Raw genomic sequence first — 13,160 nt, forward strand, 5'->3', positions numbered from 1 at the left:
CAACGGGCTGTTCATAGCTTATTTACCTTGGCTGTGAGTCTGTTTAATCGAACTCTACGAATGGAGAATTAATTAGACTAGACGTGTCATCTGCAGCACCCAAAAGACGTCACAATAATAATTACTCGTTAGTAAGGAGTCATGACTCAACGCGAATGACAAATAATCGAATTTTAAGTCTGCCCCGTTAATAATGATTCATATTCTGGGAAAATAAATAGCTGGAAAAAGAATTGAAAGTTAGAATTGAGAAATATATTGAATACAATCTTGTTGACTTTCTGAATTTTATGTTATTTAGTGGTTTAAGAAAAGGTGTACCTTAATATAACTTTTGAAGTTATATTAAAGCTGGAAAGAGAATCACCCTATTCGATGATATTTTAGCAATATCGTATTTATGACAGTGTATGTACAAAACTATAGAGCAATTTGTGTCATGTGTGTCGACACCGATAATTTTTAATTGGCATTGTTGAATCGCGCGTAACCATAATCGTGTTTCACTTAAGCCTTAATTTAGCTTGTTTAATTTTAGTTCATCTGTTGAAGATCGTTGGCTATATTTTTCAACTAAAAAGGTAGGCATTGAACGATTTGAAAACTTCCGGTCTCTTAAAGAGATTTGATTTTCTAATTTTGAAATTGACGGAGGTCGATCAATATTTTTTAACGTCTATACTTAAAAGTCTAAAAGTTTTGAACGTGGAAAACTCGGAGAGCTGATATATTTAAGAAATTTTTTAAATCCCACGAGTTTCCCAGTTTCATAAACTTCAGGATTTACGACAGAAGGTTTACGAAACAGGAATGAGAGAAAACAACGTATCTTCGACCCCGCTGCTTAAATCTTTGATCGTCAGGCGCCGAGATTGCGGGACAATGCTCGGTCTGCTCCGTGGTAAAGCCAAGCATTCGCGTATCACCCGAAGCGGTAAGATACGCCACAGACCACCACAATGACCTAGCAATGTCTTGGACAACCCGAGATCGTGGAACCGCAAGCTCGCTATCTACAGAGATGCGGAAACCGCTTTATATAACTCAGAAGTCGTCAGACGCAACAGTAACCATCTCTATCCATGGAAGTTTGAAATCTGCGACTTAGAAGCCTTGGTAGTCTTGGAATCTACATTAAACTAAGATCACACAAGAACCTATGGTAAAGAAATTAACGAGTTACCTTGAAGCTATAAAACCTGCTTTGGACAACAGCATCTATGAGGCTGTAGAACCTTCAAATTTATCGTGTCGTGAAACTCGCCATAATTAATCCAAGGAGCCTGTGATCTCAGAATTTATTACTTAGAGTTAAAGGACATAGGACGTGGTTACTTCAAGATGAGAAATCCGCCTGAAATAAATCTAGGAACGTAGTATTTCGAGTTTTACTATAACAGAATTCCAATTTTCCGAACGTTCGACTCGAAAAATATCAGGCAGTAAAAGAAAACAATATACTTAACTATATCGTATAATATATAATACACTTAGAATCACAAGTATTTTCAGAACTGCGACTGAAACGTTTATTATGATTCACGCTGATCGTACATTATAGCATCATTGGTAGTTTGATCTTATTATTCGTCCTGATTTCAGATTAATAATTGATGGATACATTACTCGATATTATTTGGCAAAGTGATTGCTATTTAACTTTAGAATATCTCGTCACGATTATGATTATTATTACAAGGGATTAATAGTAATCCTTTCAGCACATTACTGATGTATCTTCTATGGATACACAGTCCCACACGATTATGGCGCCAACATTCGTTCGTCGATGAATAATCAAATTTGCATTTTGATTACAAGCCCAATGTTTCAGCTATTTGAAATGGTTTGCTTTATAAATTAAACTTCCAGCGAACTGTCGTTTTGATCAGAAAGTTAACGTATTCTTTTAGTATAGTATTTAGAAAAACAGAAATTGTAATGTTTGCAGTCATTTTTTTATTACAATATGGATTTTATTGTCCGTAATTACATAACGGGAAATGTTTGCGAAAGAAAGATTTTAATCGGTGATTTTTTATCGATCAAAAACTTATTTCAACTCGCTGTTATAATTAACTCTTAAGAAATGTAAGAAAAAATTAGTGAAACGAAATATTTCTAAAGGAAAGTTCACAACGATTATCTCTCCTATTAATTACAAATTTATTTCAATTCATTACATGGTGTGTTCATATTAATACAACCTACCAGTTCTACTTTAAGCAGCTTTCTATCAAAATTGCCCAGACTTAGTTTCCATGTGATTGTAGCAGAAATACGACGTTATTGAGGTCGGTTGAAAGTTACATAGAACAGGCGTAATTAGTTAATCTCATTCGCCGTGTCAATGAAGCATGGTTTGTCTATGGCTATGCGAACACCAGGTAATAAAGCCTAACATATTACTTGTAAATTATCTTTTATCGCGTAACAGTGATTCACATTAAAATACGACCAACAGCTGTTTTATTAACCCCTATAATGCTCTGTGACTTGAAAGTCACGCATATATCGTCCATGTGCTTTGCAAATAACATAGGGCTTTACTTTTACGTTTGTTATTTTAATATACTTTGCGTTATATCTCTTCCAAATTAATTTCTTCTTATTTCTTTCTCTCGTGTTTCTTTAATACCTATCAACACTCGTTGATATCACCTAATCTAAAAAAAACACCTAATCTATATAAAAAAAAAAAAATGTCTTATATTAATTGTCTTATTTGTTCGATTCAATATCTTTTATAATTCTTCTAATACAGTAAAAAATATTTCAAACTTAAAGCATGAATCAAACATAGACTTTAAACTGGAGATGATCAAATTGGAATTTATGTGTTTCAACTTTCTCATCGTTATATGTATTGTTACTATTACTTGTGTATATATATGTATGAAGTTTCTCATTAAAATTTTTATCGATCCCGTTTCATTAGTCGTTGGAAACCGGACCGCGATTGGAAATCATCATAATGGAACTACCTGGTCGAAACATTAAAGTCGCTAATATCGGTCGCTAAATTTTTGTGGTACAGTTGATATTCTTGAATTCTATTCAGTGTGGAACAATGCATAATGTTATTTAATGTTATTGAGTTATAAACTCAATTCTAATTCAAATAAAATTGTGCTGTCAGTTTCTATTCGTACTGGCAATAAATAAAATGAAATTTGCATAAAATTGCATTAAAGGAAAATATTATACAGCAGCATTAAATTAATATGTAGATGGATTTGACAAGCTCTATGTTTAAAATCAATTGTGTTTATATGGTTCCCTCTGTAATCGACGTTTGCAATCAATGTCAAAATTACTATGTATTTACGTCTACTTATTTTTAAAAGACCTATTACTTTTAATTGAATAAAAATAATTTCAATCTTCCAGTTGCTTTCAGTATTTAATATCTCTCTTTAAAGATCATGGGGATAATATAATCTTTATTATCCAATAACAATATTGTAATACACTTGGCAATTCTATTATGTAACAATAAGAGGAAATAATTTCCATCGTCTGATATTATTGACCTCCGATATTATTAATATTAAATTTCTTTTCATATTTACCTGTATCGGTTCAATTGCTTGCCTGATATTACAACTGAATAAGGGCATTGAAATATAGTACACATTTATATCTCTATTTATTTTTACATATCTCCTGTTTGTCATATTTCACCGGTAGTGTAATACCAAATACGAAGCACAAGATATGAGATACGATAAATAAAATACACGAGCTAAAACGTGAAAAGTATGTCGTTCGAAACGCTGCGCTGTTGGAAATAATAATTAATTTTCAACTACACAGGCAATGTTTTATTTACCTGCCAAGCAAGCAAAATTCGATAAAGTTTCCTTTATCGAACGATGAAAATCCCATGTGTAAAATATCGGTGCACGCATCGCGAGCCTTAAAAACTTTTCGGTTTTACGAGACATTCAACACTCTGGAGGGACATAAACGCAACTGACGAAGATCCATTAAATCGGTGGACAAACAGATGGGGATACAATTTCACAGTCTTCCTCCTGAAACTAAAATTGAACGGTGGAAGTAAAAGGGGCTGTAATAGCTATTTTTGAAAAAATTAAAAAAAAAATTTTTTTCTTCGAAAAGATAGTTTATATGAAGATCAATATCAGTAAATATGAAGAGGAGTGTTATCACAGTGATTTTTACTAAATTATATAATTTAGCATTTCGCGTATGATATAGGACGTATATTAGTTAAACGATCAGTTTCCTAAATTAAGTTACGAGTGCTATGTGCCAGCGAACAACCTCCCTCGTGCTAGAACATGTTCATAGATAAATTATCCTTTTCGATTATTTCATCAGGTAAGAAAATCTGCACAGACACTTACAGCTTTTTCAAGGAAATTAAATAATGGACTTATATTCTTGCTTAAAATATATAATTCCTTTTATCGTTTTTTATAATTTTTTATTGTCAACAGGTCTTTGAAATATCAAAATAAAAATATCGTAAAGCTATATAAAGCAATATAGTACAGGTAATAAATAAGTTTTGTAATAGTTTGTCAATAAATAACATTTTGGTGAACAAAAACATTGTTTTCTATAAAATTTAGGTTCGTCATTTGTAGCCTTATTTATTTCCACTCTTCAATCATATTTCGTTTTCAACGCTCACCAGCATCCTATAATACAATGAATAATTTTATCTGTGTCGGACAAATCCGTTCGCATGATTGCTAAATTCTCTTCAAAAGGTATAAAGTATAATGTATTACGTTCTAGTTGCACTGTAGTATCCCTTTAGATACAGATTTTTTACACTGTATTTGCAACTAATGAAGCGAACCAAGTTTTGGTATTATCAAAATATACTTTTATTCGGATAAAAGTTTTGTTGCATTTGTGAAATGAATTGTTACTTAATCTGAAATAATATTATTTGAATAATATTGTATTTGGAGACTAAACTGTCTTGACCTTAAACTTGATAAACTTCACAGGACTATTAGCCATTTAAAAATAAAACATGAGAATTTTCACACATTTTCGTTTCACAAAATTCATTAGTCAAATATGTAATTATACTTGAGCGAAAATTGTTTGTTTCGATATAAATGGCACTTTTCTCAATTCTACGTAATATATGTAGATATGTATACATTTTAGCAAGAAACGCATTTTCATTTATATTGTCCGCTGAAATAGTAATATCGGGTTAATTAATGTAACAGGTCAAAATCGCAAATTGTTTAGCATAACACAAGGACTAAAATGTTTTCGACGCACACGTTATTAACTGGTTCTACGTGACGCGTCGAGCTTTAAACCAGATTCGCTACGTGCCAATGCAGTTTTTTAAACCGCACCTTTTGACAAGACCCCTCTGAAGCTGCACCTTTGAAAATTCAATTTTCTCGACTGTAAAAAAAAAATTGGAAAGAAATACTCGTTTTTGTTTAACGTTCATAAAATGCAAAAGCGTGTCTTTTACGCGTGCTATGCCGTTGACAATATAATTATTATTTAAGACTTTGTACGTTCATATATTACAACGGAAATTAAAAGTGTCGAAAATTTATTCTAATATATCTGTGAGAAATTTTGAATTTTATGCAAAATTTCCTCGATCGAATAAAGAAAGTAAACACTGGTCAAAAATTGCAATTTCATGAGGTAGAGGGTTGGCCAATAGATACAGCCGATTACTTCGTGCTTTTATGCGCAAAAAACGACTGCAGAGAAGCGCAAGGTTAGTTTTAAAGTAGAAGTGAAGTGGCCGTCTCAAGAGTCAACATCCAGCAGACAGAATGTCTGGAAACCATCTTACTTGTCTAGAAATTCTCACATTAAACTCCAACTAGTATAAGTTCACGTTCACATTTTGTCTCTTCTTTCTCTTAATTATTTACAGCAGAGTGATAGATGTGATATAAACAAGTAACGGTAAAATAACTTTATTTTATGAAGATGTAACGGACGAGGTTACATAAATTAGATTCTATAATAACACTGAAACTAAACGAGCCAAGTTATGTTTATTTAAATTTTAGACTTCATTACGTAGTCGAATATTTTAATAAAAAATTTATGCGCCTTATATAGATTCGAAAAATTTGTATATATTTTGCCCTTTCTTCACAACCCTAAATCACTGTCCAAAAATTTGCAAATCATTTCAATTTTTAATAATTTGTATTTAAAAAAAATTCGAATAAAGGAAATCATTTTATTTGTAACAAATTCCAATAAGTACTAAACAAATGTCGTCTGTTTGGACGCAATTACGCGATTTCAATCACCGATACTAACACAGTCGGTATTGAGAACGTGCATTGATTCGTGATAACTGTAACCGAGGATGCATAATAAGTACTATAGTACCACATAATTGTATTTTCATTACACGTGCCGTAACGGACAGAAATTTGCATGGATCCACGATTCATTGGAGCGCAACTTGATCGGGTCACCATCGTCAGCCATGAATCACGAAATTCAAGCGAACCATGCTGGCGAACTCAATCTTCTCGATTTTCAGTTGGTACAATTTATTGGATGCTTAAGTCGAGAGCGACCTACTGCGTCTTTCCAGTCATATGTTTAGATTTAAAAGCAGTTTGTCCTGATCGTCACCGTGGAAACAATTAAATGTATTTATTACGGTTATTTAAGCGCCAATGAAAATTTACGAAACCCTGGAAGAAACAGGGCATCGATAGAAATGCGACGTTTAATTGCCCAAAAGTAAATCTTTAAAAGAACTAGATGTTTAAATGCTTACATTATTGGCAGCATATAGCATCTTTCTAAACCACTGCTTGCTTTCTCCATACTATAATTATACGTAACTTGATACATATTTTTTTATCGTAAGTGCCGAGATAAGGCTGAAATATTTACAAAGTGAAAATAACATATAGAAATTCACGTGGAAAATCTTCGAAAATGTTTCTTATCATCGAATAAATATTTTTCAGATTCTATAGGATCAAAGGATACCAGGTTACGGGTTATCGATGTCCGCTGGTTTAAATTCAGAATTGATTTTAGAAGAGACTGAAAGAATAACTTTCAAAGGAAATATTAAATTCAGAATAACTTATGAATCAAAATAATAAAACATAACGAACGAAGAGTATTCTAAAAATTGTAGAATCCTTCAGCTTATTTTTAACCACTTTATTAATAGTTTAATAAAGGAAGATGAATTGAATTACATCGTACACACATATAGCGTATAAAATGTTCGTTTTAATTCTATAAATCTTAGCTTCGTAGAATACGCGTCAGCTGTTTCCAAAATCTCATTAAGAACAAGTTACTTCAACTTGTCTATTTAGGTATTCAGTTTCGATAGAGCTGAATTAATAAACGGATACTGGTTTGTATAGAAAATTTCATTGAAATATCGAAAAGAGTTTCGATTCAACTCAATTTGTTGACTTACATGAGATGTAAATTGAAATGGGCGCGTTATTCGTCGACCATCGCACAAAAATTACATCGATGAAGATTATACTGAACTTTGAATAGGCATCGAAGTACATGCACTCGTTGAATCAATGTTGGTAGCAGTATATTTTGTGTATCAGTATAATTTATCGAAAGGAATCAACAATCCTTCTGTCAATTTCTTGCGAAGTATTAACATAAAGCACTTGAAACAGAAAGAAACAGAAACTTAATTATCCAAAAATTCCATTTTCCAAACATTCCTGCTTCTACTATTAATATTTTGCTTAAAATTTTCACCTAATATCAATGGCACGTTCATTTTAAATAACTTTAGACCAGAACCATAATCATTGGAACTTTTTTAACTTTTTGAGCATTCCTTTTTGTTCTTCTCCGTATAAAACAAACTTAAGACGCTACGTTTTGGCATCTTCCAAAATTTATTAAAAAAATTTTATTAAAAAACCAGGAACGGGTTAGTTGGAAGTAAAATGAGTTCGCGAGAACGAGTGTGATTAATTAGAAACGAAGTAAACGTTATTACGAAGATGATTGCGAATTGCTCGCTCCGAAATAGTAATACTTAGGTTGATTAGGTATCCGGCGCGATAAAAGTAACCACACGGGAACTTGGAAAAGTAAAACTGTTAATTAGGTACAGGTAATACACCACTAGAAATGACGCTAGAATTTCATTTCATTGATGGCACAAAGTAACAGCGTAAAGCGATTCTATTTTGCGATACGGTAACTTTTCTGCAGCTCTAAAAATAATCCGGTTATAATGATGTGATCAATTTCTTGTAGCGCAATAAATTTCCTTTGTTTTCCATTGCACGATTGCACAAAAGAAAAAGTTATATTATTTGTGAAACGGACGCTGATTTATCATCATTGTATAAGAGGAAATTACATGATATAACATGTTAGATACTTAACACTTCAAATAATTTCTATATCGAAGATAACAAGTGAAATGTCACTAGCAATTGTAATAATTAAAAAATATTGTAAGAACGATGATGAAAAGAATAGCAGAATGTTTTCTAGATTTAAAAAATCTAATATAATATAAAGCGTAATAAAAAGGGAATAATACGATAAAAGATTGCTTTAAAATGTTATATTGATTTAAAACATTGTACCATTCTTAAAATTTCCTATCTAGTATTTTTTCATGTTTAAGTACGTTGAAATATTTAAAGTTATAAATATTCTAAATTAAACGAAGAAAAAAAATGCACAAAGAAAATGATAAAACCTCAAGTTTCCCTAATTTCTATCATATTTCTACCTAATTCTCCCATAACTACCATCAGATGCAATGTGATAGCATTGTAAGCCGAGCACAATTGATTGGACTGCTGCAGGCCTAATTTGTTATCCACAGACATCCAGCACGAATCGATAGCTCTTCCACCGAATTCCGCTATGCGGACCTGTTGTTTTCACGTCTGTTTGATCAATCAATTAGAGTGATTATCCTGACGCTTTGTCGCTTTCGAAGGGATTCCGGATTATCCTTACTTCTACTTAATCATCATTCATTCCTCGCGAAAATATTCTCATTAATTATAACCTTCACTGACTTGCTGGAACATTTTTCTCTTGATACACGCATCGACAATAAAATGTCGTAAATATTCGCTTTCATTCACTTCAAATTCTTTTCTTGGTGGCTTGATATCTAAAGTGCTGCTTTACTTTATCCCTTTTTCTGTACGTACGATAACTGCTTTAAGATAAGAAGATTGTATTATCAAATATGCAAAATATCGGAATATCATGAGCAAGAAATTTTCTAATTATTCTAATAATTAGCGCATAATATATGAACTCTTATAGAAGAAAAAAAAGTAAATATATCGATATAACATCTTGAAGCAATCCTTCATTGTTCAATGATAAAATAAAAAATAGCATCCACGGAAAAGGATATTACGATAATCATAAAAAGAAATTTCAATTTTAAAAGTATTAATTTCCCCAGTCTTTAAATCATCGAGGCTACTATATATATGTATGTTATTCCTGAATTATATAAAATTAATAACATCTCCCTCTTGTTACCATTTGAAATAATGCTACATACATAATCAATAGGCAACAAAACGAAGACCAAACTGAAATAAACATACCCTTATAAATTGACGATAAATCGATGAAAATTTACATTAATAGATATATTTTACATTAATATTGCATCAGTAGTAATTTATACTTGTTCATTGAATTACAGTTGCATCTCCACCGGATCGAAGAGTCACGAGAGACGATATTGCAGTGTCCTCACCCGGTGCATCTCCAAACGTTAATGCAACTACAAGCTGTACTGGTACAACGTCGTCTCGATTGCACAACCCTTCCTCGCCTGGTCGGAATGGCCAGCTATCGAGTAAGTGACTCTATAACACGATTGTTGTATAGTATATTACGACCTTTATAGGATTACTTTATAAGGTTAGTAACATTATGGTGATTAAATAATGATGAACATTTGCAATAAATTTCATCGCATATGTTAGAGTCGTAAATTTTATTCGATCAAGTGTATCGATAATAGATAGATTTTTCATTTGGAATGCAGCTTACAATTAGTCTCATTGGATTATGATAATTGAATTACGTAATTAATTTCGATATAACTATTTCTACATACGTAGGAAATTGCGATAAAATATATTTAAAAGTCGTCGTTCGGCCAAGTTCCAACGAAATTTTTGTAATCGCATTATCAGACCTCGTGTCAGATCCAGAAAGGAAAGTCATCTTCCCTCAGCGATGATGAAGCGTTTCGAATGTAGAATTTTTTCCTTTCTGGGATGAACGCAGTATCGTGTAATTATTTAATATATTTTTTTGTGTCTTTTATGTTCCAGAACAAGGCACATTAACGATAGTACGTCGAAGTTCTGGTAAGAGTAAGAGTATCGGCGGAAGTTTCGAAAGTTCTCCGCCACCGCACAGTCCTGACACTCTTTCGTCAAGCCAGTCCGTGGACCTTGATGAGATCCTTGATAATGTCGATTTAACGACGGACTCGCTTCCTGCCGTTGACACCCCCGATGCTTGCGACAAGGCTGCTCTCAGGTATGGCTTCTGCGATACTATTTTCCTCTATACCGGTGTTCTTCCATCCCTTTCGAAGCGTACCTCATATATTTCTGTCCCGTTATTTCGTGTCAATTTGCATAATTGCATACGTTCGTACATATGAAAATACATATGGGAAACGAAATAAAATCTAAAAGGCTATTAGAGGTAGAATAACAATTGAATTGACAGGTAAAATAATATTTAACTGAGTACTTAAAAGACATACAAAAATCGCGTCCTGGAAATTGATGGATTTAATTTAGAAGAATTAAATTGGAAACTAAAGAGAAATGAAAATAGTTCCTTTTTAAGATGATTTCAACATTTTGCGTTATTTTATTATTTCGTTATTTCAAGAACGCAATTACTAGAATACACGAAGTACGTTTCGATGTAAAATAGAAATGAATTCAATTTCCCTTTACCATTTGAATGCAGTATTCTTCTGAAAAATTATGGTGCGCGGTTAATATAACTACGCATTGTTTCGATGATACAAAGGTACGAATTTCAAAGCTTGTTCCCACTCGTGCAAAATATTAAATAACGCAACATTTTTCAAGCTTTTTCAAGCTTTTGTCTAGAAAATGATTATATATTTTGAAAACATAGCTACAAATTTATGAAATCACAACATTGATTTTTATATTGTGTAGAATTGAATTCAAAATATAATGAATTATGACGTGTTATTTGTATTTCTATTATTATTTCCGTCCTTTTTATTAAATAAGTTACTCGATACGTTATAGTATGCATCAAATACAATCTCCTACTGTGACAAAATATTATATTGTGAATAGAATTAGGAGAAAATCAGGAGAAAAAGAAGATTGATATAATCGTTTGAAATCTTATCCTCTATAATATAAATTTATTAATAGTAACAGTGATTTTCAAATATTTATAACACGTAAAATATTAATTTCTGTTACAGACTGAGATGCTTACTGAGGCAGCTTCAACATGGCGAAATATCTGCAGAATTACTTCAACGAAATTTACACTACGCGGCACGCGTACTCGAAGCTGTCTTCCTCGATGAAACCAAGTAAGTTTCGTTCAGAATGTTAATTGATAATCTCTTCTGTAAATTTCACCTTTAATAATATCGTGTTAGTTGTTTCCGTTATAGCTACATGCAGACCACGACTTCTTCGCGAAGATTTATATTTATATGTTGTGTGTACCATGAACAAATTTGAAATTTAATATTAAATTGCGCACATCTACCCCTAAGTATATTCATCTAATCAAATTTAATAATTTGACTTCTAGGCAACACGATTAATCGATCATTGACGAATTTGTAATTTATTCGTTATTATTGCTATAATTACTATTATTAATGTCTAAGAATTAATAATATCTTTATCAGGATTTTGTATGATATATGGCCTTTTTGTACGACTCACGACCCTTGAAAACACGACATTATATGAAAAGTAATAAATTATATCTTTGAATACGTAAGTGTAATGTATTATATTTGTATATTGTATATATTATTTAAAACGATAAGAATAACTATATATTCGTAATTTTGACAAAAATATAGAATTGTATTATGACTACGGATTCGAGCAGTAAGGATAACAGAAATGCCTCTTTAGCTCAGTGGTAGAGCACTGGTCTCGTAAACCAGGGGTCGTGAGTTCAATCCTCACAGGAGGCAATTGAATTTTTTCTTTTTTTTCTTTCTGTATATCGCAAAAATTTCTGAACATTCGTCGACAAAATATTCATCATTTTTCACAACTGTTTTAACAATTCTTTTTATAAATATTGTATCATTATTTGAGCTGTTTGTTCTCGTATTTCTCACGCAGTTCTATATATCTTTAACATTCCGAATTGTCCTTTTTACGCTTATATTTACTTCGCATTATCATTACATTGATTTATTACATTACAATGATTTATAGATCGAAGTTGTTTCTTTATATTAGCCAAATAAAAAGTCAATATTTTTCATACTTCTGACGTTCTTTTTCATTCTTTTCTTTTCTCGTTTTTCTCATTTCGTTTAAATGTCGAAATTGATAAAGAAACAGCGTTATCCACGCCGACGAAGCAGACAGTCCAACTTGAGGCTCACATTACCGTGAAAGCCCATTCCTGTCGAGAAACATCCGCATATCTTTTAAACGATTTATACGATTTCTCGACACATTCAACAAGGCGAGAAAACCATAATACGACGTGCAAACCATTTTTTAATGCAACGAATTTTCTATTAAGATTATTCATAAATTCTTACCATAAACTCGATACTAGCTGGCGACTACGATATAAAAATACTCAATTTAAAATACAGCCATGGTAATCTCCGATCTATATCAATTTCAACTGACGTTCCTCATTTAATCTGAATATTTGCGTATATATCACGATTAACATATTCCAGCAGCAACGACCGACGAGAGGCTTGAAGAATCCTTGAGTCTGCACGAGTCTACAGTTCGAAACTACATAATCCACCTAACCGTGATCTTTCCAGAGTCTATATCGGCGCGACCAGATTCTTGTTAACCCCTCGACCGTGTAATAATTATTTCTTAGAAACAGGTGTCCCAAGGGAAATAGCGACATCTATTCGAACCAAGCTAGTCGGCTTATAT

At 32.2% G+C, this 13,160-nt stretch overlaps 1 protein-coding gene and 1 non-coding gene across 3 annotated transcripts in view; both read left to right on the forward strand.

Moving 5' to 3' along the window:
* The window catches only part of LOC139998290 (dual specificity calcium/calmodulin-dependent 3',5'-cyclic nucleotide phosphodiesterase 1), a 99,130-nt gene that overhangs the window by 66,861 nt on the left and 19,109 nt on the right, over positions 1 to 13,160 (forward strand). For both annotated transcript variants that reach the window (XM_072022748.1, XM_072022751.1), the window contains exons 2-4: positions 9,683 to 9,838; positions 10,323 to 10,533; positions 11,477 to 11,590. In XM_072022748.1, coding sequence (XP_071878849.1) covers positions 9,683 to 9,838; positions 10,323 to 10,533; positions 11,477 to 11,590 — 481 coding nt within the window. The remainder of the gene's footprint in view (positions 1 to 9,682; positions 9,839 to 10,322; positions 10,534 to 11,476; positions 11,591 to 13,160) is intronic.
* Positions 12,143 to 12,214, forward strand: Trnat-cgu (transfer RNA threonine (anticodon CGU)). Its single transcript has one exon. It is a non-coding gene; the product is annotated as a tRNA-Thr (tRNA).

This window comes from Bombus fervidus, chromosome 1 (assembly GCF_041682495.2).
Source record: "Bombus fervidus isolate BK054 chromosome 1, iyBomFerv1, whole genome shotgun sequence".
NCBI classification, from domain to species: domain Eukaryota; kingdom Metazoa; phylum Arthropoda; class Insecta; order Hymenoptera; family Apidae; genus Bombus; species Bombus fervidus.